Below are 24023 nucleotides of genomic sequence, written 5' to 3' on the forward strand. Positions count from 1 at the left end.
ACCCAGTTTGACTTTGTGTAGTTCCTGCTACCCATAATGCAGTGGTCCCGCTTATACCCAGTTTGTCTTTGTGTAGTTCCTGCTACCCATAATGCAGTGGTCCCGCTTATACCCAGTTTGACTTTGTGTAGTTCCTGCTACCCATAATGCAGTGGTCCCGCTTATACCCAGTTTGTCTTTGTGTAGTTCCTGCTACCCATAATGCAGTGGTCCCGCTTATACCCAGTTTGACTTTGTGTAGTTCCTGCTACCCATAATGCAGTGGTCCCGCTTATACCCAGTTTGACTTTGTGTAGTTCCTGCTACCCATAATGCAGTGGTCCCGCTTATACCCAGTTTGTCTTTGTGTAGTTCCTGCTACCCATAATGCAGTGGTCCCGCTTATACCCAGTTTGACTTTGTGTAGTTCCTGCTACCCATAATGCAGTGGTCCCCCTTATTCCTGGGTTGACTTTGTGCGGTTCTTGCTACCCAAGGTCAACTGAGGTCTAAGAACATTAAATGGGGACATAAAAGCAACCTATATATTTTATTTTTAACTTTTAAGTAACTTTTGCTGTGACGTATTGTTATAATCATTCTAGTTTGTAAGTAATTATTATTAATCCTTTATTATGTCCATCTTATAAATTAAGCTTGATCACAGATATGTATGTGAAGGAGAAACTAGTACACACAGGATTTGGTATTATTTGTGGTTTGGGAATTCACTGAGGGCCTTGGAAAGTATCCCTACAGATAAGGGAAGGACTACTCTATCATTAACTCCAAAGGCCATTTAGGGCTAATTAGCAAACCCACTCTGAGCATCACTGTGTAGCATCCTATTGCTCGATCAAAAGCACTTGCAGTTGTCAGGGTCCTCAGAGATCAAACTTAATTCTAGATGTACTACTCAGGGACCTAGCCCCTCCCTCTGGCCATCTGTCTCTCTTCTCATTAAGATCTTTGATAGGGGGGTTGGGGATTTAGCTCAGTGGTAGAGCACTTGCCTAGGAAGCGCAAGGCCCTGGGTTCGGTTCCCAGCTCCGAAAAAAAAAAACAAAAAACAAAAAAAAAGATCTTTGATAGGAAATAGGGCCATGTCTATATAAGTTGTTTCAGGCACAGAGCAGTAATACTGATTACTTCACTTTTTTTTTAACAAGTCAAACATGGCTTGCGTCTAAATGTGTTTAATATCTACACAATAGATAGTAAAGAATGTAAGCTGGAGTTTTCTAAATAATCAGCAAGAGAATTTAATTTACATAAAAACATAATACAGTAGTCTCCCTTAATCCTAGTTTGACTTTGTATGGTTCTTGCTACCCAAGGTCAATTTTTTTGTCTTTTTGTATGGGATTATACACTTGACTGTATAGGATTTCTCACATACTCCAAAATCAGGCAACCCTGAGCAAACCATGAATATAATGTGCCTCTCAAGGTTTTGTCTCATGGCTTATTTAGAAATGAATGACTGAGAGATCAGCCAGTGGAGGTCTATGGCCTCCAGGCTGGGAAAATCAGTATCTTGGTATATCTAAACCCTGGGTGTGGTTCGCTGGTTGGAAAGTTCAAATTGAGATTGTTAACTAGAAGAATATTAATCTCTTATAGCATCTAAGAATCAATAAAGAATCCATTTCTCTGACTAGAATTTGGTGAGGAGTTCAAGGATTGAATCTCTAAAATGTGAGAACTTATGATGAATTTATTCAGTGCTTTGGATGTGAAAGTCTGTACCATGGATAGATCTTAGGCGACAGATAAGGGTCTTAAAACCTTTCAGGCCAGTGTACACAATGCAAGGGAAGCTGGTTGTTGTGCCTGGTCACTAGGCAACTGGACAGGCTGGGAGAGGGATTGTCCAAAGTCACCCTGCATGTCTGGCTACAATGTGGCTATGTTACTCAGGCTGTCTGCAACAATGTCACATGGGGCAGAAACGTGCAGTGCTGAGAGTAGACTAGGCTGAGTTAACAGGCTTAATTAACCTTCCTGGTAATGAACTCAGGGAACCAGCTGCCTTCTTTCTTCTGTCACCTGGATCTGCCTCAGGTCACTGGGATGGGAGGGAAGATCTGAGCCCTCCATCCGCCCTCACTACAGAAAGGCTCTGTCTTTGCTACCCAGGCTCAGACTCTCCTGGGTTGTAGAGAGTCCTTGCCCTTGGGTGGGGTTGGGGCTTGAGATATAGAAACTCGGTGCCGCTCTAAGCCAAGGAATCAGTGTTCCCCCTTGGGAAAGTGCTTGACACCTGGACACTGTTGGGGGTAGAGTGGAGAAGGGGCACCTGAAGCTTCTCTAAGTCAAGGTGGAACCATAAAAGGAAATGATAATTGAGTCTAATTGTCCTCAGCCCAGATAAGACAAAGGAGGGCTTTTCATGGTAGCATTCCCTAAGTACCAGCTCTTGTTAGGGATGAGACCTGAAATACTCCCTTTCTGTTACCTCAGCAGAGTCAGACCATAATTAGATGCTGAAATTCACTTTGTGGTAGAAACGATGACTGCTAATGTAGGCTTTCTGGTCTGGAAGACTACACCCTTCTCTCCCAGGTCGGTTGGTTTGTGCTTCCTAATTCTTGAGCTCTTAGAGATTAGGGGTGATTAAAGTTTGACCAAAGCTAGGCTTCCTCCAGGAGCTTGAATTAGAGCCAGGTCCTGGCTTGTAAGCTTTGTTCCTTATATCTGCCTTCAGGTCTGTCTGGTGGGGTTCAGGAACCCCAAATTTGACCAGAACAGCCCCTTTTATTTACTGAGCATATCTGGCTCTTGAGCAAGTTTTTGTCTAATGAAAGGATCCCAAGGCTGAAGAATGTTTTTGAAAAATCATTGCCATAAACCACAGGTTGGTGCCATGAATATCTGTACCCATATTCGGTTTCCAAAATACTTTTATCTCTTTTTCATTCAATTGAAAAAATTGTAAATGTAAGTCGAACCCTGTAAGGCCTGTCTCTAACAGGTTCAGCGTGTCTGTCCTTGCTTCTGCGTGTCCCCTGTCCTGCTCTGCTCCTCTGAGAGTAACCAGTCTGACAGGTTGATACACATGCTCTAGGCCTTTCTATCCTTGTTGATAATCTTTCAAAAATCTCCCTGCAAACAAACCATGCAGCTCAAACATCTAAAAATTGTAGAAGTGAGCCTAATTAACTATTATGTTCCTGTCACTCACCGCTAATAAGTGACAAAAATTTACAGGACTTGTTTTCTTTTATTTCCATATAATTTTGCCTTCCAAAAGACAACACTATAATAAGCATGCTAAGCGGTGACCTGTTTTTCACCTGACAATTTTGTCTTAAAAATATTCCATATCAACACACTGGCTCCCTTCTAATGCCTGTGAATTTCTCCATTATACATTTGAGCCGTCATTTACCTAGGCATTCCCTAATATTGGACCCACAGGCTGTTCCTAGAACATTTTGCCACACCATAAAATAATTAGTAAATATCTTGTGACCTGTATACCTTTAAATTCACTTAGGTTTTTATTGTTATTAGGCAGTCTTCCTAAAGTGGGATCAGAACCCATATGTACTCTAAGTTTTATTTAATATTGAGAAAACATTTTCAAAGGGTATCAATGCACAACTCCCACAATATTACCCCTTGTTGGGAATCTGAATCCCCTTTGTAGTTAGAAGGCATAAAGATGTGCATATCTGTGAGTATGTTTCTTTTCTGCATTGGTTTTCCTAAATGACCGTTTTCCATTATCTGGAGGAAGATGGCCATTCAGAATGTCTGGGACAGGGGTAGGGAGAGATGTCATTTGAAGACTCAACCCTGCTCTTTGTCCCAGCAGTTTGCACAGAGGAAAGGTGCTGGACGAGTTGTGCACATCTGCAATCTCCCAGAGGGCAGCTGCACGGAGAATGACGTCATCAACCTGGGGCTGCCCTTTGGCAAGGTCACTAATTACATCCTTATGAAGTCAACTAATCAGGTAGGCCTCACACAGTCACCCTGCGGGATGCCTGATGAGCTGCGTGGTGGGGAAAGGAGACTGTCAGCATCTTTTTAAGTAAAGAGGTGAAGAGAGGTTGGCGTCCCTGACAGGCAAGGCACAGAGGTTTAGTGTTGGGACTGTCGCTGTCCTTCCTCCTTGGGTTCTATAATCCCTGCTTGTGCTGGGGGAATACAGGCCTCTGTGAATTGCCTGGGAGGGGAGGTGTCATTTTTATATGGGATACTCCTTAACATAGGAAAGCTAATTGGCTTCCAAATAGGAATTGACAGACTCCCAATCATTGCGGTGTTACGGATCTCCTGAGCTAATGCTACAGTTCGGTTGGTAAGCTCATTACTTCTGATTGCCTGGGTGTGGAACAAGCTAAGAACTGCCTGGGAACAGATGTTTTAACCTGTTCTTGGTGTCCATGTGTGAGGTCACCTAACAGGAGACCACAGGGGAATTGATAGAAGCCTCCTGAGTGGGAGGACACCTGAGGAAGGTGTTGGGTATCCTACCCAATGACTCTCGGCCATATATGTACATCCATATACATATTCATACACACGCGCAGACACACACACAATTTTAAAAACCGGATCTCTCACCGAACCTGGAGTTAGGCAAGCAGGCAGTGAGTTCCTGAAATCCTCCTGGTCTTTGCCTGTGCACAGCACTGGGGCTTCTCTTTTACATGGGTGCAGGGGTCCAAACTCAGGTCCTCTCGCTTATACAGAAAGCACTCTTACCCACTTAGCCACCTCTCCAGCCCCCACTTAGTCTTTTATTCCAGTCACTGTTTTTACTTTATAAAGCTAGCGATCAGGTAGATGAGAAGTCCTTTCTCCAGTGTAGGTCTGAACTCTAGAACTTGAAGCCCCAGTGGATCACGGGTGTTTGTTCTCCATCCCTCATTCTGGAGACAGATAGGTTGCTCATTGTGTATTCTTCTCAGGGGTCCTACATTGGGTAAACCAAACATACTGAGAAACTCTAACAGCTTTGGATTTGCACCAGCAGCTACTGGGTAATCAGACAAGTCCATTAAAACAGTCTATTAGAAACCGTGTGCGTGGACCCAGTGGAAAAGCCCATATCCCTGAGTTATCAGAACAGTTAAATAAAGAGGGAAGGTTGCCTTGCTGCTAAGGTCAGGAGCCTCTCTTCTCCAAGCCACAAACAGCCTGGACATCCTGTCAGCTGAGGGGTTTATAGGCCTCTGCACTTTCAAATGTATTTCTCTTTAATGAGACCAATAGGAGCTCAAGTAGGGCCCTGGGCTTATGCTTCTGTACCCTGCTGTTACTACCACCAAATGGCAAGCCACAGCCACATGCCCCAGAGCCCACCCCTCCATCCTAAATAGCCTTCCATGGGATGATGTAACTCAGGATGGACATACATAATTAAGTATACTGTTTGGTAACCATGGAAACCAGGATGGGAGCCATCCTGTAATGAGCTCTCTTGGTGGAGTTAATAAAAAGTTCTCTTTGAACGCATGTGATCAAAGAGAGTTCTTTCTCGAGCTGATTTTTTTCCTCCTCTCTTTATTGAGCTATAAAATGGATCCTCTCAAGTGCATGAAATAGACTTGTGTCCATTGTACAGCTCCATTAATTTTTTTTAACACATGCAACCCATATAATTAACAGTCAGGCTGAGATAAAGGACATTTCCAGACTATCAGGTTTTCCCGTGAGCTCCCCACCCCCACTCTTTAAGGACCCACACTCGCAACTCTGCTTGTTCTCACTGATTGTGTCACCTGTCATCAATATCGGAATCACACCCGATACCGATCGTGTTTAAGATGACTGCAGTGAAGCCCACTATCTGCCTTACTCCACCCTAGGCTTTCTTGGAGATGGCTTACACAGAAGCTGCTCAAGCTATGGTCCAGTACTACCAAGAAAAGCCCGCGCTTATCAATGGCGAGAAGTTACTCATTCGGATGTCCACGAGATACAAGGAATTGCAGCTGAAGGTACAGCATCCTTTCACTCAGTCATTCAGCAGCCCCTCCTGCGTGCCGGTGATGCTTGGGAAGGAGACCTTAGAAAACAACGAGGAGCTTAGTGCCTGTTCTTGCGGGGATCACTCAGAAATGGAAACGACAATATGGCAAGAAAAGTGCCCAACGACGGGAGGGAGGGGGGATCTGGGAAGGGCTGGGCGAGGGAAAATTAATCAATCAATCAGTATATACATGTATAAATTTATATATCAATATATATGAAATTCTCAATAAACTAATAAAATAAGTATAAAACGCTTTCACGGAAGTAAGTATAAGAGGACGGGGTGATGAAGCTGGCTGGGAGCTCGGGGGATTCTGGAGGGAAAGATATTTACAGAAGTCTTGAAGGAGTAAGCAGGAAGGAGAAGGGTAGTTGTAGTTTGATGAGGATAATCCTACCCTTGAATGCAACTTCTTTGGGCATTCAGACTGCTAGCTTTTTCTTCTCTACTATTCCTCTTGGTCTCTTGTTCTCTTTCATCAGCCATAGGTACCTGATATACCTACAGTATATACTCCATAGGTATCTGATATGTCTATGGTATATATTCCATAAGTACCTGATATAGCTATGGTATATATTCCATAAGTATCTGATATATCTATGTTATATACTCCATGGGTATCTGATATATCTATGATATATACTCCATAAGTACCTCATATAGCTATGGTATATAGTCCATGGGTATCTGATTTGCCTATGGTATATACTCCATAGGTATCTTATCTGATATATGTCCTTCTAAGCAATGCTTGGCTGGCTGGGCCCCTCTCAGAACTCAGATGCATTCAGTCAGTTCCAACCTGGGCTGTGGTTTTGTTAGCTTGTTCTGCTTTCTTCTTTTCCTTTTCTTTTATCCTTGAGTTATACATATGCGTGTGTATATATTATATATATATGTATATGTATGTATATATATATGTATGTATATATAATCAGTGTACTACTAATAGTCAGATCTCACACCCCATAAAATCACCACAAAAGTTAAGCAATATGGACAACATACAGAAGTACAGGCCCCCATGCTCAGCTTGCTCTCCTTGCTCTGAGGATAATCATTCCTGTGTTTTTTCTGTGTTTATTTTCATGTTACTCTAGACAGTGGAGTTTGGCTTTGCCCATCTTTAAACATTATATGGAGGGAATCACACTGTCTTCTCTTTTCTGTTCAACATTTTATCATCCATGTCTACTTTCTTTTTTTTTTTTTTTCTTATAAGGACATTTAATTGGGGTTGGCTTACAGGTTCAAATATTCAGTCCATTGACGAGGCAGGAACATGGCAGCATCCAGGCAGGCATGGTGCAGGAGGAGCTGAGAGTCCTACATCTTCATCTGAAGGCTGCTAGGAAAATGCTGGCTTCTAGGCAGCTAGGATGAGGGTCTTAAAGCCCATGCCCACATGACACACCTACTCCAAGAGGGCCACACCTTCTAATAGTGCCACTCCCCAGTCCGAGCATCTACAAACCATCACAATGACCCAAACCATTTATCTCAATTTAAAGGGATGGGTGATGGTCCTTTTGTAAATATTTCCTGCTGAATTGACTGAAGAATTCCCTTTTAGGGGCCCAAAGGTAATTGGGAAAGTGGTTAAGTCAAAAAAAGCTAGCTGGCATTAGTTGTCCAGTCTCTGGGTGCTGTGAAAGTTCAGGCATAAGTGAAGTCTTGACTGCATCAGTCTGAAAGGTTGAAGTCTTTTGAGGAAACAGCATTGAGACAGTTTGATGCAGGATCAGATGGCTCACTATCCCCGAAGGTGGATCTTGTCAGGGCCGCTTTTTTGGTCTGGTTGCTCCATTCTGTATTATATAAACGTAGACAAGATGAAATCTATCCAGTTCACCCAAATCTGAACCATCTTCCTCCGTAGACTCCATCTTGATCCCATGTCTGCCTTCATTGCTCTATGAAATGTTGCATGCCCCTGCCTGTTTGCCTGTAGTTAAAGGTCTCTGGTTGCTTCCAGTTTGGGGGGTTTAAGGTCAGTGCTAATCTACTTGTCAGACATGTTATGGTGGTAGAAATGCACATGGGCATCTAACCAGGGGACGCGTGAATCACCAGGGCTGGATTTGTTAGACTGGACAGACTCACCTCAGCTCTGGTGAGTTCTTCCCTAAGTGCCTTGTCACAGTATAGCACTCTCCTTGTCGCATATAAGGATTTGAGTGGTTCCTGGTCTTGCTAACCTTGATTTGACTGACTTTCTAAACTGGCCATGGAATGGGTGCACCATCCTGGTTTATCAGAATTTTATTTATTTTCCTGATGACTTGTAACATTGAGTACTTTTTCCCTTATGGTTCCTGCCTCTGGTTTTCTTGGCGGGCGTTTCTTCCCAAGGCTGTGGTTTTCTTTGTAATAGGTCTTCTTGTTGATTTGCCGTTCTCTTAACTGGAACACACATCCATTTGGGGGTCATTGTAGCTGTTGTCACGTTGGTGTTTAAATCTAACCCCCTGGTTTTATTTAGGTGTTCTACTGCTCCACCTAATATGATATATATTTTTTTCTGACTCATTTCCATCTTTACTTAGGGTCCAATTTGTTCACACCTACCAGCCCTTAATCTGCCCTCAGTCTTGAGGGTTGACGTCAGGAGACAAAGGTTAAGTAGTGGCTTACAGCAAGTCAGCATCTGCAGAGCTGGGTAATTAATATGTCAGTCAGTTACCCTGGTCCCCCTCTGCTCTGATAGCAATAAGCCTCTGCAGTTCCTTCCCAACAATTCTGCTTCAGGCCCAGCCTGGATCATCTTTCTCTGTAATTAAAGCATCAGGCAGGAGAAAAGCCCCACCCTGTTCCGTACCTAGCCAGTTCCTGTTTTCTCCCCCAGGGGCTGGAATGAAATTTCTGCACAGAGTTCCCAGTGCAGCTTGGGCCTCCGAGTGAAGTGTCATAAGATTCTAATTAGGACGGACAACAGTAGCTTCTTGAAGCGCCAAGGCACAGTAACGCTCTGCGGAGGGAGACAGCTAAGGTGGTGGGAGTTGCAGTTAAAGACGTCATGGAGCATCAGGCTCGCATCCAGCTGAATGGTCATTGAGTCCCACTGTGGGTGGGCAACAGGCACGGAAGGAGCTAGTGCGTGAGGAACTTCATCTGATAGGAAGAGAAACACAGAGCCAGAGCCAGCAAAGGTGACCCTCTGTTGGAAAATGATCACACCATCCTTGGCTCCACCCCTCTCTGCTTTGAGCCGACTTGCCCAACCTCTATGAACCTCCATACTGAGATCAGCCAGACTACACTTGGGTTCTTTGATTTTAAACAAATTTTCCCATGCATTTTCTTCCCTGTCTCACAATCACTATCCTGTGAGGCGTGCAGGGCAGATAATCATAGTAATTACAAGAGCACACCATAATGTATACCTTTAATTGAGCCCTGCTACTCTGGGGCAGGTAATGTATTAAGCACTTTCCATACGTTATCTACTTTAATCTTGACGTCAGTCCTGCCAGACAGGTATTATAATCTCAATTTTACAGATGGAGATACTGAGTCTGGTAGAAGTTCCCTTGCTTGCCCAAGACCATAGTTACTGGATGATCTAGGATGAAAACCTGAGACAGTTGGCTGGGTGTAGTGGTGCTTGCCTTTAACCCCAGCACTGGAGAGGTAGTGGCGGGTGCATTTCTATACGTTCAAGACCAGGCTGGCCTTGTTTTTGGGAGTTCCAAGCCAGCCAGGGCTACCTTGTGAGACCCTGTCTCAATAACACCAACAATGAAACAAACTAACACACAATGATAACAAACAGCAAACAAACAAACAAACAAACCCTGAGACTACACTCGTTTGCACCAAATATGATTGGTATCTTTTTTTACATTACAATATTAGGTTTTCCACATGAAAACAAAACCAAAAAGGCAGAGAACCTAGTTAGCTTTTTGTTCAGAGTCCCTCAGGCAGGACACTGTAGAGACAATGTGCTGACAGAGCCTCTCAAAGTTCAGGGTGCATGCAAGTCACCAGGGACCCTGCAGGTCTGGGCAAGGCTAGGGTTCTGCATTTCTATCAAGCCTCCAGCAGATGCTGTCCCTCCTGGTCTTAAGAGCACACTTTTAGTAGCAGAGACGTAGGGCGCACTGTTTTCTGACCTTTGGTGTGGGTTTTCTGCTCCTCATGTTGTCCTAACGTCCCTCTGGGTCATCGTGACCGTCAGCATATTCCAAGTGTGCAGTAATAGGCTTTACATCCCCTACCCTGACAGGAATCACCTCAGATGCTCTCCGCATGTAACAGAGGCTCGTGGTGATTCAGCCTGTTGATGTAGGTGAGAGAAGGGGTTCCTTGGCTCCGGCCAATGCAACGTGAAGGAGCAGCTGGCTTCGGGGACCCAAGTGACATCATCAAGATGATGTGCTCTGCTCTGCTTTCTGCTGTTCATGGCTTTTCTGTTTTCAGGGTGCTTCATGGGACGGCCTTCAGCAGACTCAGGCTCTCTCCTCTAGATGGCATGGTAGCCCTCTTACCTTCAGATTCCATGGCCCGTCTCCCACATGAGAGAGAGCCAGGCTTTCTCCTATAGCTCCCAAAAAACATCTGACAGTCGTTCTCGTTGGGCTACTTCAGCACATGTGCCCGTCCCCTAACCAGTCTCTGTGGCCAGGGAGAAGGCTGTGGTTTGATTGACAGGGCCTTGTGGGGTGGGAGAATTAGCCGCACAGAGAGTGTGTTTCCAGGAAGAAACTGAGTGAAGAAAGGCCCACAGGCTGGGAAACCCAGCCATGTCAGAAACAACTGGGCCGGCATGAACAGAGCCTGGTTCAGATGGAGTGCAGACTCATAGCAGATTTGAGTTCAGACCCTTTACCCTGTTTTAGAAGCAGCAAGGTGCACTGACAGAGAAAACAGCCTGGTGTACTAGATGGCTGTTGGTCGGCCTCACCGTCCTCATAAAACAGAGGAAGAGATGGCGGCGTTTGAGATTTGCTTCAACATAAGTTCTGAAGGTGTGAAAAGAAGGTCAGAATGCAGACGTCACAAGATTGGGATTCTCTATGCATTCATTCTACATTGTTGCATACCCAAATTTTCCCACAATAACAAGGAACCCCAAATTTCATCATAGATTGATTTTATTCTTTTTTTTACCTCCACTTTTCTGGCATGATGACAGCATTGGGACATTTGTGCTCTAGGGGAGAGAAGCTGCTGGATGTGTCTGTCCCTGACATTGGCTGGCTGCCCAGTCACCTCTTACCTGCTATCTCACAAGGTTACCCTCTTCTTTCCTGGACCTGAAAGGAGCAACTAGGAAAGGCATTAAGTTCCAGAAAAGTAGAATACACCAACCCCTAAGACTCCTTTTACTAAGTAAAACTCTTAGCCAACTCACTCTGGGGATTTTACTGTGTTCTGAAAGGTGGCCCTGTATGGGGATATATTCTGTAGCTTCCTCTGTTCCAGCACAAGCCACAGACTTGAGGCCTGGGATCGGCCTCCTGCATGACTCGTGTTTTGTTACATAGCTTTGATTGATTCTGGCAGCCCTGTCAGTGTTCCCAGGCTCCCTTGTCTCTCATGGGTTGGCTGCAGAAAACGGTAGCCAAGTTCTGAGGGAAGGCGGAAAGACTACCTGCAGCCCTGTGTAGGGTGAGGGAAATGTTCCAGACAGGAGCTTTCTTCTCAGCCCTAGCCCAGCATTAGCCTCTTCCTGAGGCTCGCAGAGAATTGACGATGTGTAGTCTGGGTAACCCGGTTGCTTGCATGTGACACTGCACATAAATGTGACGGTTTACACATTCTGCTGAATATAAATACTGTTTGCCCAAGGTGGGAGGTACCCTGGCTGAATCCCTGGGTCTACTTTCGAGAGTCACTGCCTTCTCTCTGTCCCTTCCTCTGTGTCTCAATATGACAGGTGATCCCTCCATGGCTGGAACAGTTTCTGTCCTTTCCCTGTGTCCCGGGCACGGAGCAAGGCTGGCCACAGCTGGTGCTCGAGGTGTTCTCTAATGATCTCTCTGACTTTACCCTAGAAACCTGGGAAAAATGTGGCTGCTATCATCCAGGACATCCACTCCCAAAGGGAGAGGTGCATGCTCCGGGAAGCTGACAGGTGAGGCTCTGGGGCTTAGGTCACAGGCCTGGAGGTTAAAACACCTTCTAGCTTCTGGTTCTTAGGGGATGTCTTAGAGTCTCAATTGCTATGATGAAACACCATCACCAAAAGCCATTTGGGGAGGAAAGGGTTTCTTTCACTCACACTGTCTGTAACAGTTTATCAGCCAAAGTGGCTTAACAGGGCAGGAATTTGGAGGCAGGAACCGATGCAGAGGCCGTGGAGGGGTGCTTGCTCCCCATGGCTTACTCAGCCTGCTCTTTTGTAGAACCGAGGACCACCAGCCCAGGGGTGGCACTGCCCACAATTGCCTGGGCCCTCCCCTATCAATCGAACCTTTTAAAAAAATGCTCTGTGGGCTTGCTTGCAGGCTGATCTTATGAGGGAAGTATTTTCTCCATCAGGGCTCCCTTCTCTCAGATGACTCTAGCCTGCGTCAGGGTGATGTGACATTACTCATCAAGGGGGATTTGAATTGTAACATGGCCTACCTGTAGCCCCGACCCATCCACCTGGCTTTCTAGCCTCCACTCATCCCTGTTCAGATGGGCATTACCACTGTAGTTCAGAATTGCTGCTCAGCTTAGACAGGGACACAGGAAATGCTGGGCTTCCTCTTACACATTCCCCCTGAGCTGGAGAGGAAAACACAGAATGGAGAGTTGATATCTGGCTCTTTGGGGCAAGTTTATATTTTACTGATGCATCCCTGGTGCACGTGGTAACGGCGGAGACTCTGTTTAGAGGTGGCCAGCTCTCGGTTTCTCATGAACTGAGTGCAGACACAGAACTAAGAATGTAGATGGGGGGGGGGGGGGCTGGGGATTTAGCTCAGTGGTGGAGCGCTTACCTAGGAAGCGCAAGGCCCTGGGTTCGGTCCCCAGCTCCGAAAAAAAGAACCAAAAAAAAAAAAAAAGAATGTAGATGGGGGCCGGGAGACCACTCAGTTCCTTCAACCATTGTTTCCAGACATTGACTGCATGCATTACCAGACCTGCAGTCTCCAGAACAGCCACAGAGGGTGCTCTAACCTTGTTGTAGAGGAGAGCAGCCCAGCCCGTTTCCCAGGTTGGCTAAGAGACTAGCAGCCCAGTCCTAGACAGGACGCCCCTCTCTGCCCGTCAGTGAGGGATACAGTGTTGTTTAGCACGTGAGAACCAAATGGAAATGTTCTATCCTTCTAGGATATCGGGTGCATGAGCTCATCAATCATCAGCCTTCGGAGGGCTGAGAGGGTTTTGTTCGTCTGCTTTTATTTTTAAATTGTGGTTACTTGGGGTTTTAACGGTATGTGTAAAGACAGACCATGCTGGTGTAGAGTAGGGAGACTATGAAGTTTTACCCTGAATCTCAGGCAGATCCACTTCTGAGGGTTCCAATGTCTTCATTTCAATTTTGAATAGCTCTGAGTTCTGAAACCTTTCCCAACCCTTAGATGTCTTCCTGACTTTGTTTTTCGGATCTCTGAACCTGTTTCCCCACTCCTGCTGCTCCCCAACTGTGAGCATCCTCCTTTCATTCCCAGAGAGAGAGAGAGAGAGAGAGAGAGAGAGAGAGAGAGAGAGAGAGAGAGAAGTCACCTATATCCTGAGACAGGGTCTAAGTGGAAACATGGCTTCAAGTCTTATAAACAAGCAAAATTGGATCTAGGGAAGTGCCTCAAAGTTAGACCATGGCAACCTCAGACTCAGCCCTTCATTCTAGAGTCCTCACCCTGTAGATGCCCAGGAAGAGAATTTCCTGGGGTCTATACCTGGACGTAGCTTCCAAGAAGAAGTTAGGTAGGACTGAGCTAAACCAATGTAGTCATTCTTCCTGATTCCCAGAAGCAGACTGTGGTAGGGAGCAGAGAGCGTCTCGGGGAAAAGTCTGTGCCCACAGAAGCAAAGAGAGAGGACAGGCTGGTTCCTGGACACTGTGTGTGTGTACCGCTGGGTTGTGACTGAAGAATGCCTAGGTGGGCAGGTTGTGCCAAGGATATCCCTGAGAGATCTCTGTGTGTCTCCATCTGGGTGATGCGGAGTATGAGCTCTGCAGGTCTAAACCCGTCTCCTCCCTTCCTCCCAGATATGGTCCAGAGCGACCACGTTCTCGAAGTCCAATGAGCCGATCGCTCTCCCCGAGATCCCACAGTCCTCCTGGCCCCTCTCGGGCTGATTGGGGCAATGGCCGTGACTCCTACGCATGGAGGGACGAGGATCGGGAGACGGTGCCCAGGAGGGAGAACGGGGAAGACAAGAGGGACAGGTTGGATGTTTGGGCACATGACCGGAAACACTATCCCAGGCAGCTGGACAAAGCCGAGTTGGATGAGCGACTCGAAGGAGGGAGGGGCTACCGGGAAAAGTACTTGAAGTCAGGGTCCCCCGGCCCACTCCATTCTGCGTCTGGCTACAAAGGCCGGGAAGATGGCTACCATCGAAAAGAGACTAAAGCTAAGTTGGACAAACACCCAAAGCAGCAGCAGCAGGATGTGCCAGGAAGATCCAGGAGGAAAGAAGAGGCGCGACTACGGGAGCCCAGACACCCTCACCCAGAGGACTCTGGCAAGGAAGAGGATCTGGAGCCCAAGGTCACTCGGGCCCCCGAGGGTACCAAGTCCAAGCAAAGTGAGAAAAGTAAAACCAAGAGAGCCGACAGAGACCAAGAAGGAGCTGATGACAAAAAAGAAGGCCGAGGGGCAGAGAATGAGGTAAGGATGCGATTGTGAGCCCAGGTAAGGTGAGGCAGGCCACCAGGCCGCGGAGAGGAGAGTCTCAAGCCTCATTTGTTGATGGTGTATGTTTCTTGCCCCTTTGTCACGTGCCGGGGTGCTGTCCTAAGTACAGTTATCAAATACACCACCTACTCCTCACAGCAGCCCTACAGAGCTAGGGTTATCATCACCATAGCAGTGGAGAGTAAAACAAAACACTGCTATCTGACCAAGGAGACAGGCTTAGGAAAAGGGACAGCCAGAGTTGAGCTAGTGGTCTGGCTCCAAGTCCCAAGGCACCCTGTTGCCTTTGCTGGAAGTTAAGGAGAGGCAGGATGGAAAAGCCTTTTGTAGTTCTGTGTTTGCCCAGGGTGGAGTGTTCCTGGGGTGTTGACACTCAACGGAGTCACCCAAGGGAGATTAGATCTTTGGTCCATTCTGTGTGCCAAAAGTATTACTGATGCTGGAGCTCCAATGACATGTAAGGAGAAGTGACTGCCACCCCTAAATTATACTGGGAAATTGAGGGTGGTGAGCTTCTCCCAATAAAGGGCTTTAATTTCATTTTAATAAAATGGCACTTATATCCAAGTGTCTGCTACACTGTTTCAGTTCCTGAGAGGGTGGGGGGAGCTCTGGGTACTACGCTCCGATTATAAATTAGCTTACACTTACTTTCTTTTTCTTTTCTTTTCTTTTTTTCGGAGCTGGGGACCGAACCCAGGGCCTTGAGCTTGCTAGGCAAGTGCTCTACCACTGAGCTAAATCCCCAACCCCTTACACTTACTTTTAACTGAGGCATCCTCTTAAATAGGAGTGAGATAGTAGGGTTTTTTGGGGGGGGGTTCTCACTAAGAAGCTTCATCGTTAAAAATCTGTGCATATCTTCTAGTTACCCTGACCCAGGAGTTGGTGACAGTCCAAATAAGGAGTCCGATCCTTAATTCCATGAACACTGAAGAGTCACTCTGGGCTACATCATTTCAGCCTTTACTCCCACATGCGTGGGAGGAGGGCCAGGTGGTGGCCTAGGCACAGACAATGCGAGGTACATAGGAGGGAGCCCGTATGCAGCAGAGACCAAGGGCTGACACACTTATGAAAGAGTCTGCGTACAATAGAACCCACGTTGAGGAGCTGGACCAGAAGCTCTGTAGGCGACTAACGCTGTAAAATGCAGACTGCGTGCAGAGTGTGTTTAGCTGGGTGTTGGAAACGGGCAAAAACCGGTTTGGTGCCCTCGGTAGAGGCTGCAGCTGGCAAAGGCGAAACAAGTGGCCATTCTCAAAAACCTGAAGCTATTTCAACATGTCTTCTTTTTTAAAGGATATATTTAAAGATTCTATTTAAGAAAACATAAAATCATAATTCTGGCGTAAGCACACGGTAAACACAGGTCAAAGTCTTTTGGTAAGCCCTTCATTCTTCAGCATATGTTGTAAAGTCAGTTCGAAGGGGAGAGTAAAGAATAGACATCTCGCGTCAACAGTCAACAAAGGACTTTGCTACCGAGGTGTAACTGGCGTCTTCCACAGGAAACAGGGCACCCATTGCAGCTTCTCGGGATAACACTCACCTGCATCTTCAGGAGTGCGAGGTCTTTACATTGGGATCACTGACCAGACTTCAGCAAATAGCACAGATGTAAAGATCATGAAAAGTATCGACTGCCAGAGAGTCAGATACCCTAGAAGGCCATGGCAGATGAACGCCTAGCTTTCTATTTAAAAGATACCAGGGCCGGGCCTAGTGGCACAGTTCCAGTTGTTCCAGTTGTTAGGTAGCAAAGGCAGGAGGATCTCAAGTTCTAGGCCTCTCAGGCCAACTTAGTGAGATCCTGACCCCAAATATGAGTGGCTACACCTGTGATGGGGTGTTGCCTGTCCATAAGAGGCCCCGGATTCAAGCCCCACTGTAACAGAGGAAGGACAGAGATAGAGAAAGGATGCCCAGAGATCTCCTTTGTTCATTTCACACTCTGCCATGTTTTCTCAATGGCAAAGCAGGAAAAGCACAGAAGCCGAGATTAGAGAAGAATGGGGGGTAGGCTTCCCTTTAAGCCTTGTTAAAGACTTCACTGGATCCTGAGAGCCAGCCGGGAATTTTAAGAAGAGTGTCGATAGTGAAGGTCTGCAGACTTTCCTATTCACGCAGCGTTTGCATGAGAACAGTGATAAAAAGTAATCTGGGGTGATTTAAGGTTTACAAGAGGACACGTGTGGGTTATAGGCAAATAGGAAGCCATTTAATGCAAGGGCCTTAGGCGCCTGCAAGGAGGAGTCTGGAATACCCCCCAGCCCCCCATGGATACCATAGGGCAGCTGTCTTTGCTCACAAGTAGTCACAGAGCTGGTGGTGGCTCGGGGCCTCCAGGAAAGGCCATCAGGGTGAGTGGGCAGGCCTCTGAACATGATCATGGGCAGTCTTCCTTCCCCAGGAGTCCACTTTGCTTGTTCTTAGCATCCTCGTCATTACTTATGACCACTGTGTAATATTTCAATGTCCCAACCCACTTCTTCCTCCTCCCTTTCTGTATTCCATGGCACAGAGCACTGAGCATCCTCATCTAATATACTGTCTACCCTCATCCTACAACCCCCAAACACAATCTCTCAAAGCAGGAACCTTTTGTGTTCACACTGCCTTGACCCTGTCTGTCCTTGGAGTAGAGAGTAGGTGTTAGATGCATACCTGTGGGAAAGGCAATAACTAAGCAGACTTCAGGGGCGAAGTCCCAACTCCTGAGAACCAAGTCACACCCCTTTCCCTACGCTTTCAGCTGGGTGTGTGATCCTCAGGCTACCATGGTGCTTTAATGAGTGTGTGCTCATGACGGACCCTCTGAGGGCTCTCCAGGTGGAGAACCCCTCTGTGTTTCCTGGTGGTAATGGGTGGCCAGGTCCAGACCTGCCCTTAGAACCCCAGAAAGAAGTAAGGAAACCTTGTCATGGAGAAAGAATGAGGGACAGAAGCACAGGTCCATCCTTCTAGAAGGGAGGCCTCTCCAACCATAGATATGTCCAGGGAAGCTAAGCCAGCTAGGTGGTGTGAGGCCAAGCAAGTCATGATGACTGTTGGAGGATGCCAGCCACTGCTCAGCTCCAGAGGGTTATTGCCCTCTGCCCTCTCCTCACAGCAAGACCCAGCCCCACAGCTCTGTATGGAGTCTCCCATGCTTTATAAAGTCCAGGGTGGGGAAGATGGCTCAGTGAGTGGGTTTTCTCTTGCGAAAATAGGAACCTGAGTTCAAATCTCCAGGAGCCTATGGGCCAGCTATCATAGTACAGGGGCAAAGGAGAAAGACACCTTGTCTAAAGTGATGTAGGAAATGAACACCAATACCTGAGTTGTCTTCTAATGTACATATATATGCTGTCCACATATGTACCTGCACACAAGCATGTACACACATACACATATATGTGCCTGTACACAAACATGCACACACACAAGAAAATGGATAGTCTGGACCATGCCTGTAGGTCTCACCCAACCAGAGACTTGCAGAAGACAAACCCCAGGGAAAAAAAAGATCTGGAAGAATAGAAGCACTCACTCACTTCAGAGAGCCTAGCATTCGGGAGCACGGTGCAACGACCAAGTTCCTCCTCACATTAACGGAGGAACCTCTGGTCGATGCTAAGGACAGCTGTATAAGATGCTGTCGGTATCCAGGCTTCCCTGTGGACCTTTGGAGTGAGCCTCCACAGTTTGGGAGTGCAGAGGAAGAGCAGACAGAGGGAACAACATAGGCAAAGCCTCTGTATGGCTAGAGGCCAACATTGGTTGGAGTGGAGCACCAAGTTAATGTGTTGGGAGGCGAGATGGGTCTGTCCGCAGCAGCTGTAATGTGCAGGGCCCTGTGTGCAGATTGACGATTTTTAGTCCTCAGCAAAGGGGAAGTGTGCAAAGCGTTCCGACAGGAAAGTGCAGTGAGGATGCAACTTTTGTTTTCATCTTAGAGGATCCTTTCGATTTGCCTTCAAGAAAATAGATTTGCAGGGAGGGCAGAGATTGAGAAAGTCTTAGCTGAGCGGGGTTCCTGGCCAGGTGGTGGCCAAGACCTGCTCACCACTGTTGTGACCCATTGCTGTGGTCTGTGAGGTGAGAGGGGAGGCAGGCAGCCGTGTGTGGAGTGCATTTCTCTGTTCCCCTGAGGTTGTCTGCTCCCCTATAAGTGTATTGTTCCTTGCTCCTTTTTGGAGGTTTTCTAGTGAGGGTGTCTGGCTACACCACTCAGACTGCTCTTTGCTCTCCCGCCGCCTTGAGCTGGAAGAGAATGCTTTACTCTACTGATCAGGAGCATGTCTGTGGGAGCTACAGTGAAGGGCAGTTCATTTCCACGCAGGAGGAACAGGGACAATTTAAGGCAAAGACGCAAATGGCCAACCTTGGGTTGGGGCGGGCTGTTGGCAGCTGCCAGGGCGGCTGGAGCTGTCCTGCTCTTGGGCTTGCACTCAGTGGACTAGTCAGAAAGCTCCAAGAGGATTCTGCTGCTTCAACTGTCCCCGTCCAGTAATAACCAGTTATACCAGTCAGCCCCCAGTTCCTGCTCCAATTGGCTCCTTATCAGCTCAAGGGGGTGTGTCTAGCTGCGTGTAATTAAGACCAGAGCTTTTACCTTGAACCAACCTGGGCCCCACAAGTGTTGATAAAAATACAACTTACCTATGCCAAAGAAGCCCAGGGAGTAGCCTTGACTATGGCCAAGGGTTTATGGGAAGACCGAGCTCTAGAAGCTTCTAAAGTGAGAATTAGCATGCCCTTACTTTTTGAAATATTTGCTTGTTTGTTTATATGTGTGGGTGCTGTGCCTGCACACATGTCTGGGCACCACTTCCATGCCTTGTGTCCGTGGAGGACAGAGGAGGGCGTCACACTCCCAGGCCTTGGAGATACAGTTGGTTGTGAGGCACCATGTGGAATTAAACTGGGAGTTCAGTCAGTGCTCTTAACCACTGAGGCTCCAAAGCCTTCTCCAAAAGATCATATCAGTAATATTTTAGTCAAAGAAGGGCCATGAGGCAGAGTTGCAGATTTTATGTGGTCACTCACCTACATAATTATCTAAAATGTAACCTGGCAGGGCTGGAAGGGGTCCGTACATGCTGTTCTTGCAGAGAAAGAGCCCTCGTTCGATTCCCAGCACTCAAGTACCTATAACTGTGGTTCCATGAGATGTGAAGTCTTTGGCCTCTATGGGCACCTGTACTCATGCCCATCGTGTGTATGTGTGTGCATGCACATGTGTGTCTGTGTGCACATGTGTGTGCCTATGCACATGTGTGTGTGTGTGTGTACACATGCGTGTGTTAAGGGAAACGATGTCTTTGGGGGAGATGCCCCCACAGTGACCACACCCCACACCCCAGCCTTCCCCGTTCAAGTTACTTTTGCCTTGCTATTCTCATCCTCGATGCAGACACTCTGGTCACCAGGGGCCTCTGTCCCCTGAAAGCTACTGGACCTACTTTAAAATGTTTTCTGTCAATGTCAGTGAGCATGTTTCTTTCTGAGCCTCATTTTCCCCAGCAGTGGCCTCCCAGCACTGTGAGGGAGCAGGGAAGAAACATGTCAATCTCTCTCTCTCTCTCTCTCTCTCTCTCTCTCTCTGTCTCTGTCTCTCTCTCTGTCCTCTCTCTCTCTCTCTGCCCCCTCTTCTCCTGCCTCTGCTCACCCTTAGTCTTGTTTGCTCTGTTTTCCCCTTGTTAGGCTGGGACTGAGGAACAGGAAGGCATGGAAGAGAGCCCCGCATCGGTGGGCACACAGCAGGAAGGGACGGAGTCCTCCGATCCAGAAAACACAAGGACAAAGAAGGTAAGTTTGTCCCCCATCTTGGTGGTGCTGTCATATATTAGCATCGGGGACTCAGTCACGGGAGTCGGTTTTGCCTGACAGCGGCCACATGGAATGTGTGCAAGTCCCCACAAGTACTTGCACCAGTGGCCCCAGCAGTCTCTGGAGAAATGGCTCAGTGGAAGTGTTTAGATGTCTTCACCGGGGAGAGCTTCAGCTGTATGTCTGGGCTCCGCCCCCCTCTCCTACAACTTGGCTGAGCTGCTAAAAGAAAACACATGCCCAAAAAAGACTCAGGCTTCAGAGCCAGGTTCCCAAAATAGGCAGGTCCCATAGTGAGTCCACGACACAAGTACTCAACTCGGAGCCCTGACCTCAGCAGGCCCGGACCCCGAGACTGACGGGACATAATCTGTGTTTTAGAGAGATCATTTTTACTTAGTTAAAAATCAAAATCCAATTACTGTCCTCCTGGGCGGGGCTTCCACAGGCAAAAGAAATGTCCTTGGATGATGGCCAGCTTCATGCCTTTCCGGTCAGGGGACACTAATCTTCCGAATCTGTGTGCCAAGCCCGAGGGCTGCTGGGAACACCAAGGGAAAAATACCGGAGGGCAAGTGTGGGTGGAAGTTGCACCTTTGCTGAGAGAGGGAGTTTGGAGGAAGTTTGTGAGTGGATTCTCTCCAGTCACCTTAGCGACATCCACACATAGAAAAGGCTCTGATAAGCATTTAGCATTTGTAATGTATCCATTCATTCAAAAATATTCACGAATACCTATCACATAGCAGGGTTAAGGATTCTTTGTGCCGTTTAAAACATGGCAAATCAAAGAGCAAGGGCTTATTTTTGAAGCCTGTGGCACTTGGGCACCATCCTGAGGGTGACTACGTAAAGTGAGGCTTGAGGGGCTCACATCCCCTAAGAGCCCAAGGAGAAGCACACAAGGTCCTTCTGACACGAGGGCTCCACCCTCTGACACCTGCCTGCTCTCCATCCTCATCCAGGGACAAGACTGTGACAGTGGAAGTGAGCCTGAGGGGGACAACTGGTACCCCACCAACATGGAGGAGCTGGTCACAGTGGACGAAGTAGGGGAGGAAGACTTCATCATGGAGCCAGACATACCGGAGCTGGAAGAAATTGTACCCATCGACCAGAAAGACAAAATCCTCCCCGAAATATGTCCCTGTGTAACAGCCACCTTAGGTTTGGACTTGGCCAAAGACTTCACCAAGCAGGGAGAGACCCTAGGGAACGGAGACGCAGAACTCAGCCCGAAGCTGCCCGGACAAGTGCCGTCTACTTCCACAAGCTGTCCCAATGACACGGACATGGAGATGGCTGGCCTAAATCTGGATGCTGAGCGGAAGCCAGCTGAAAGCGAGACAGGCCTCTCACCGGAGGTCTCAAATTGCTACGAGAAGGAGGCGAGAGGAGCGGAGGGCTCAGATGTGCGTCTGGCCCCTGCAGCCCAGCGAATGTCCTCCCCTCAGCCAGCAGATGAGAGGGCCCAGCAGTCCAGCCCTTTTCTCGATGACTGCAAGGCCAGGGGGTCCCCAGAAGATGGGCCTCATGAAGTCAGCCCCCTGGAAGAAAAAGCCAGCCCCACTACTGAAAGCGACCTCCAAAGCCAGGCTTGCCAAGGTGTGTTGGCTGAGGGTGACTACCTTCCTTTCCCTCATGGGTGGTTGGGTGGACTGGACCACCACTTCCCTCAGGACGTGTGAGTCCGTACAGGCTGGAACAGACGTATGGGAGTTACCGTAAAGCCAAGACAGAAAGTCAAGTACAAACAGAAGCAAGCCTCCGAGGGCCTGGCTAGACTAGTAGAGGAAATAGTATAAAAGAAGTCACAGCAGGTGCCCCCTGTGTTCTAAGAAGCAGCCTCAGATGGACTTGATTTCTCCGCATTGTGGGGTCCCTCCTAGGCATGGGCAACTAAGATGAGGCTGGGTTTTTAGTACAAAAACGTTTGGGTTCTTTTTGATGGTCTGCTGCCCTTTCCTGAATGGTGGAGACCCTTGGCAATTATTTCTGTGACATGGGGAGGGGGACAGGGGACAGGGGTGTGGGGGCGACAGAATGACACACAGGGACGGAACGAAGGCTTTGTAATGGACTTGGCTTGCTTCCCTTCTAACTATCTCAGATCCGCTTTCCTCCAGGATCTGAGAGTGGAGCAGGACTTATCCCAGAAACAAGTCCACCTCCACCGGACTTGATGTTATGTCTCTGTAAAGCGCTATGACATCATGAACTAAGTAGTCTAAAATGGGCTAAGCCGTGGCCTCTCTGCCAGATGGAAACAGATCCACCCAGGGTGTACATGTGTATGGCGGGGTAGGGGGTGGGGAGTAGAGACCGGTGAGTATTCCTTAAGACTCTTAACAGTGGAAATAACGAGAGATTCATTTTATAGAAAGCTCCCAGTATCACTGAGGCTAAAGTAAGATTTGTGGAGCAGAAACTGTAGAGGAAAGGCTGGGAAATAAACATTCCAACCCAGAGCCCAGTGCTAGCCCACGCTGATGGGTGGCCCGGAGCTTGGACTCTCTTCCATGTCAAGCTGACCTGAGTAGGCTTTCACCTGATCTGAGTCTCCATAGAAACCGCCTTGATCTGCCTGCTTGTTGCTAGAGCAACAAAGAGGCCCATCCCATCCCGAGCAGGCATAAATAAAGCACACTGGCATTTTCCCTGGCTCTGATGAAGCCCATTTTATTTTGTGATATGGGTCTCAGCCAGTGCTGGTCTCGGGGGTTTATTAACTTTCCCAGTATTTGGGGCTTACATTTAATAGTGCTGCTTCATGAGCATGGGGTGAGAGCCGCATGACCTTTTTGGCTGGTCTTGGCAGTTGTTGGCTTAATTTCTGCCCTTCAAGGATTTTTCTGCCTGTAGAGATGGGCCAATACTGATTTGGGGGGTAGTGGAGGGCAGATCATCCAAGCGAAGGCATTAACAATCCGTCCCCATGTGCCAAGCGCAAAGATGTGCCAACTTTTATTGCATGTGGCATTTTTTTGGCAATGGAAAATGTTCTTAATTATAGCACTTTGGTTCTAATTAGCAGTCCTACCCCCAACATCATGTGATTAAGCAGTCCAAGGGACAATTCCCAATCACACAGTACACAGAATAGAATTACAGGGACTCTTTGAGGCCTGCAGTAGTGTGTGTGTGAGTGTGTGTGAGAGTGTGAGTGTAAGAGTGTGTGAGTGTGTGTGTGTGTGTGTGTGTGTGTGTGTGTGTGTGTGTGTGTTGTCCCCACCCCCTATCCCACGGGCTCATGTTTTGCAGAAAACTCCAGGTACACGGAGACGAGATCTCTGAACTCGAGATCACCAGAATTCACCGAAGCGGAGCTGAAAGAGCCCCTTTCTTTGCCTTCCTGGGAACCAGAGGTGTTCAGTGAACTTAGCATTCCTCTAGGTATGTGAAATCCACAGTCCTTCCTGAATTTCAGCTCCAGGAAA

The 24023-nt window shown here is 47.6% G+C and overlaps 1 protein-coding gene across 9 annotated transcripts in view; it reads left to right on the forward strand.

Moving 5' to 3' along the window:
* The window catches only part of Rbm20 (RNA binding motif protein 20), a 241241-nt gene that overhangs the window by 181476 nt on the left and 35742 nt on the right, over positions 1–24023 (forward strand). For 8 of the 9 annotated variants that reach the window (XM_063265327.1, XM_063265322.1, XM_039080732.2 and 5 more), the window contains 7 exon segments: positions 3800–3940; positions 5802–5933; positions 11971–12050; positions 14121–14745; positions 20461–20565; positions 21552–22191; positions 23848–23979. In XM_063265327.1, coding sequence (XP_063121397.1) covers positions 3800–3940; positions 5802–5933; positions 11971–12050; positions 14121–14745; positions 20461–20565; positions 21552–22191; positions 23848–23979 — 1855 coding nt within the window. 9 annotated transcript variants of the gene reach the window in all.

Source organism: Rattus norvegicus, chromosome 1 (genome assembly GCF_036323735.1).
Source record: "Rattus norvegicus strain BN/NHsdMcwi chromosome 1, GRCr8, whole genome shotgun sequence".
Classification (NCBI taxonomy): domain Eukaryota; kingdom Metazoa; phylum Chordata; class Mammalia; order Rodentia; family Muridae; genus Rattus; species Rattus norvegicus.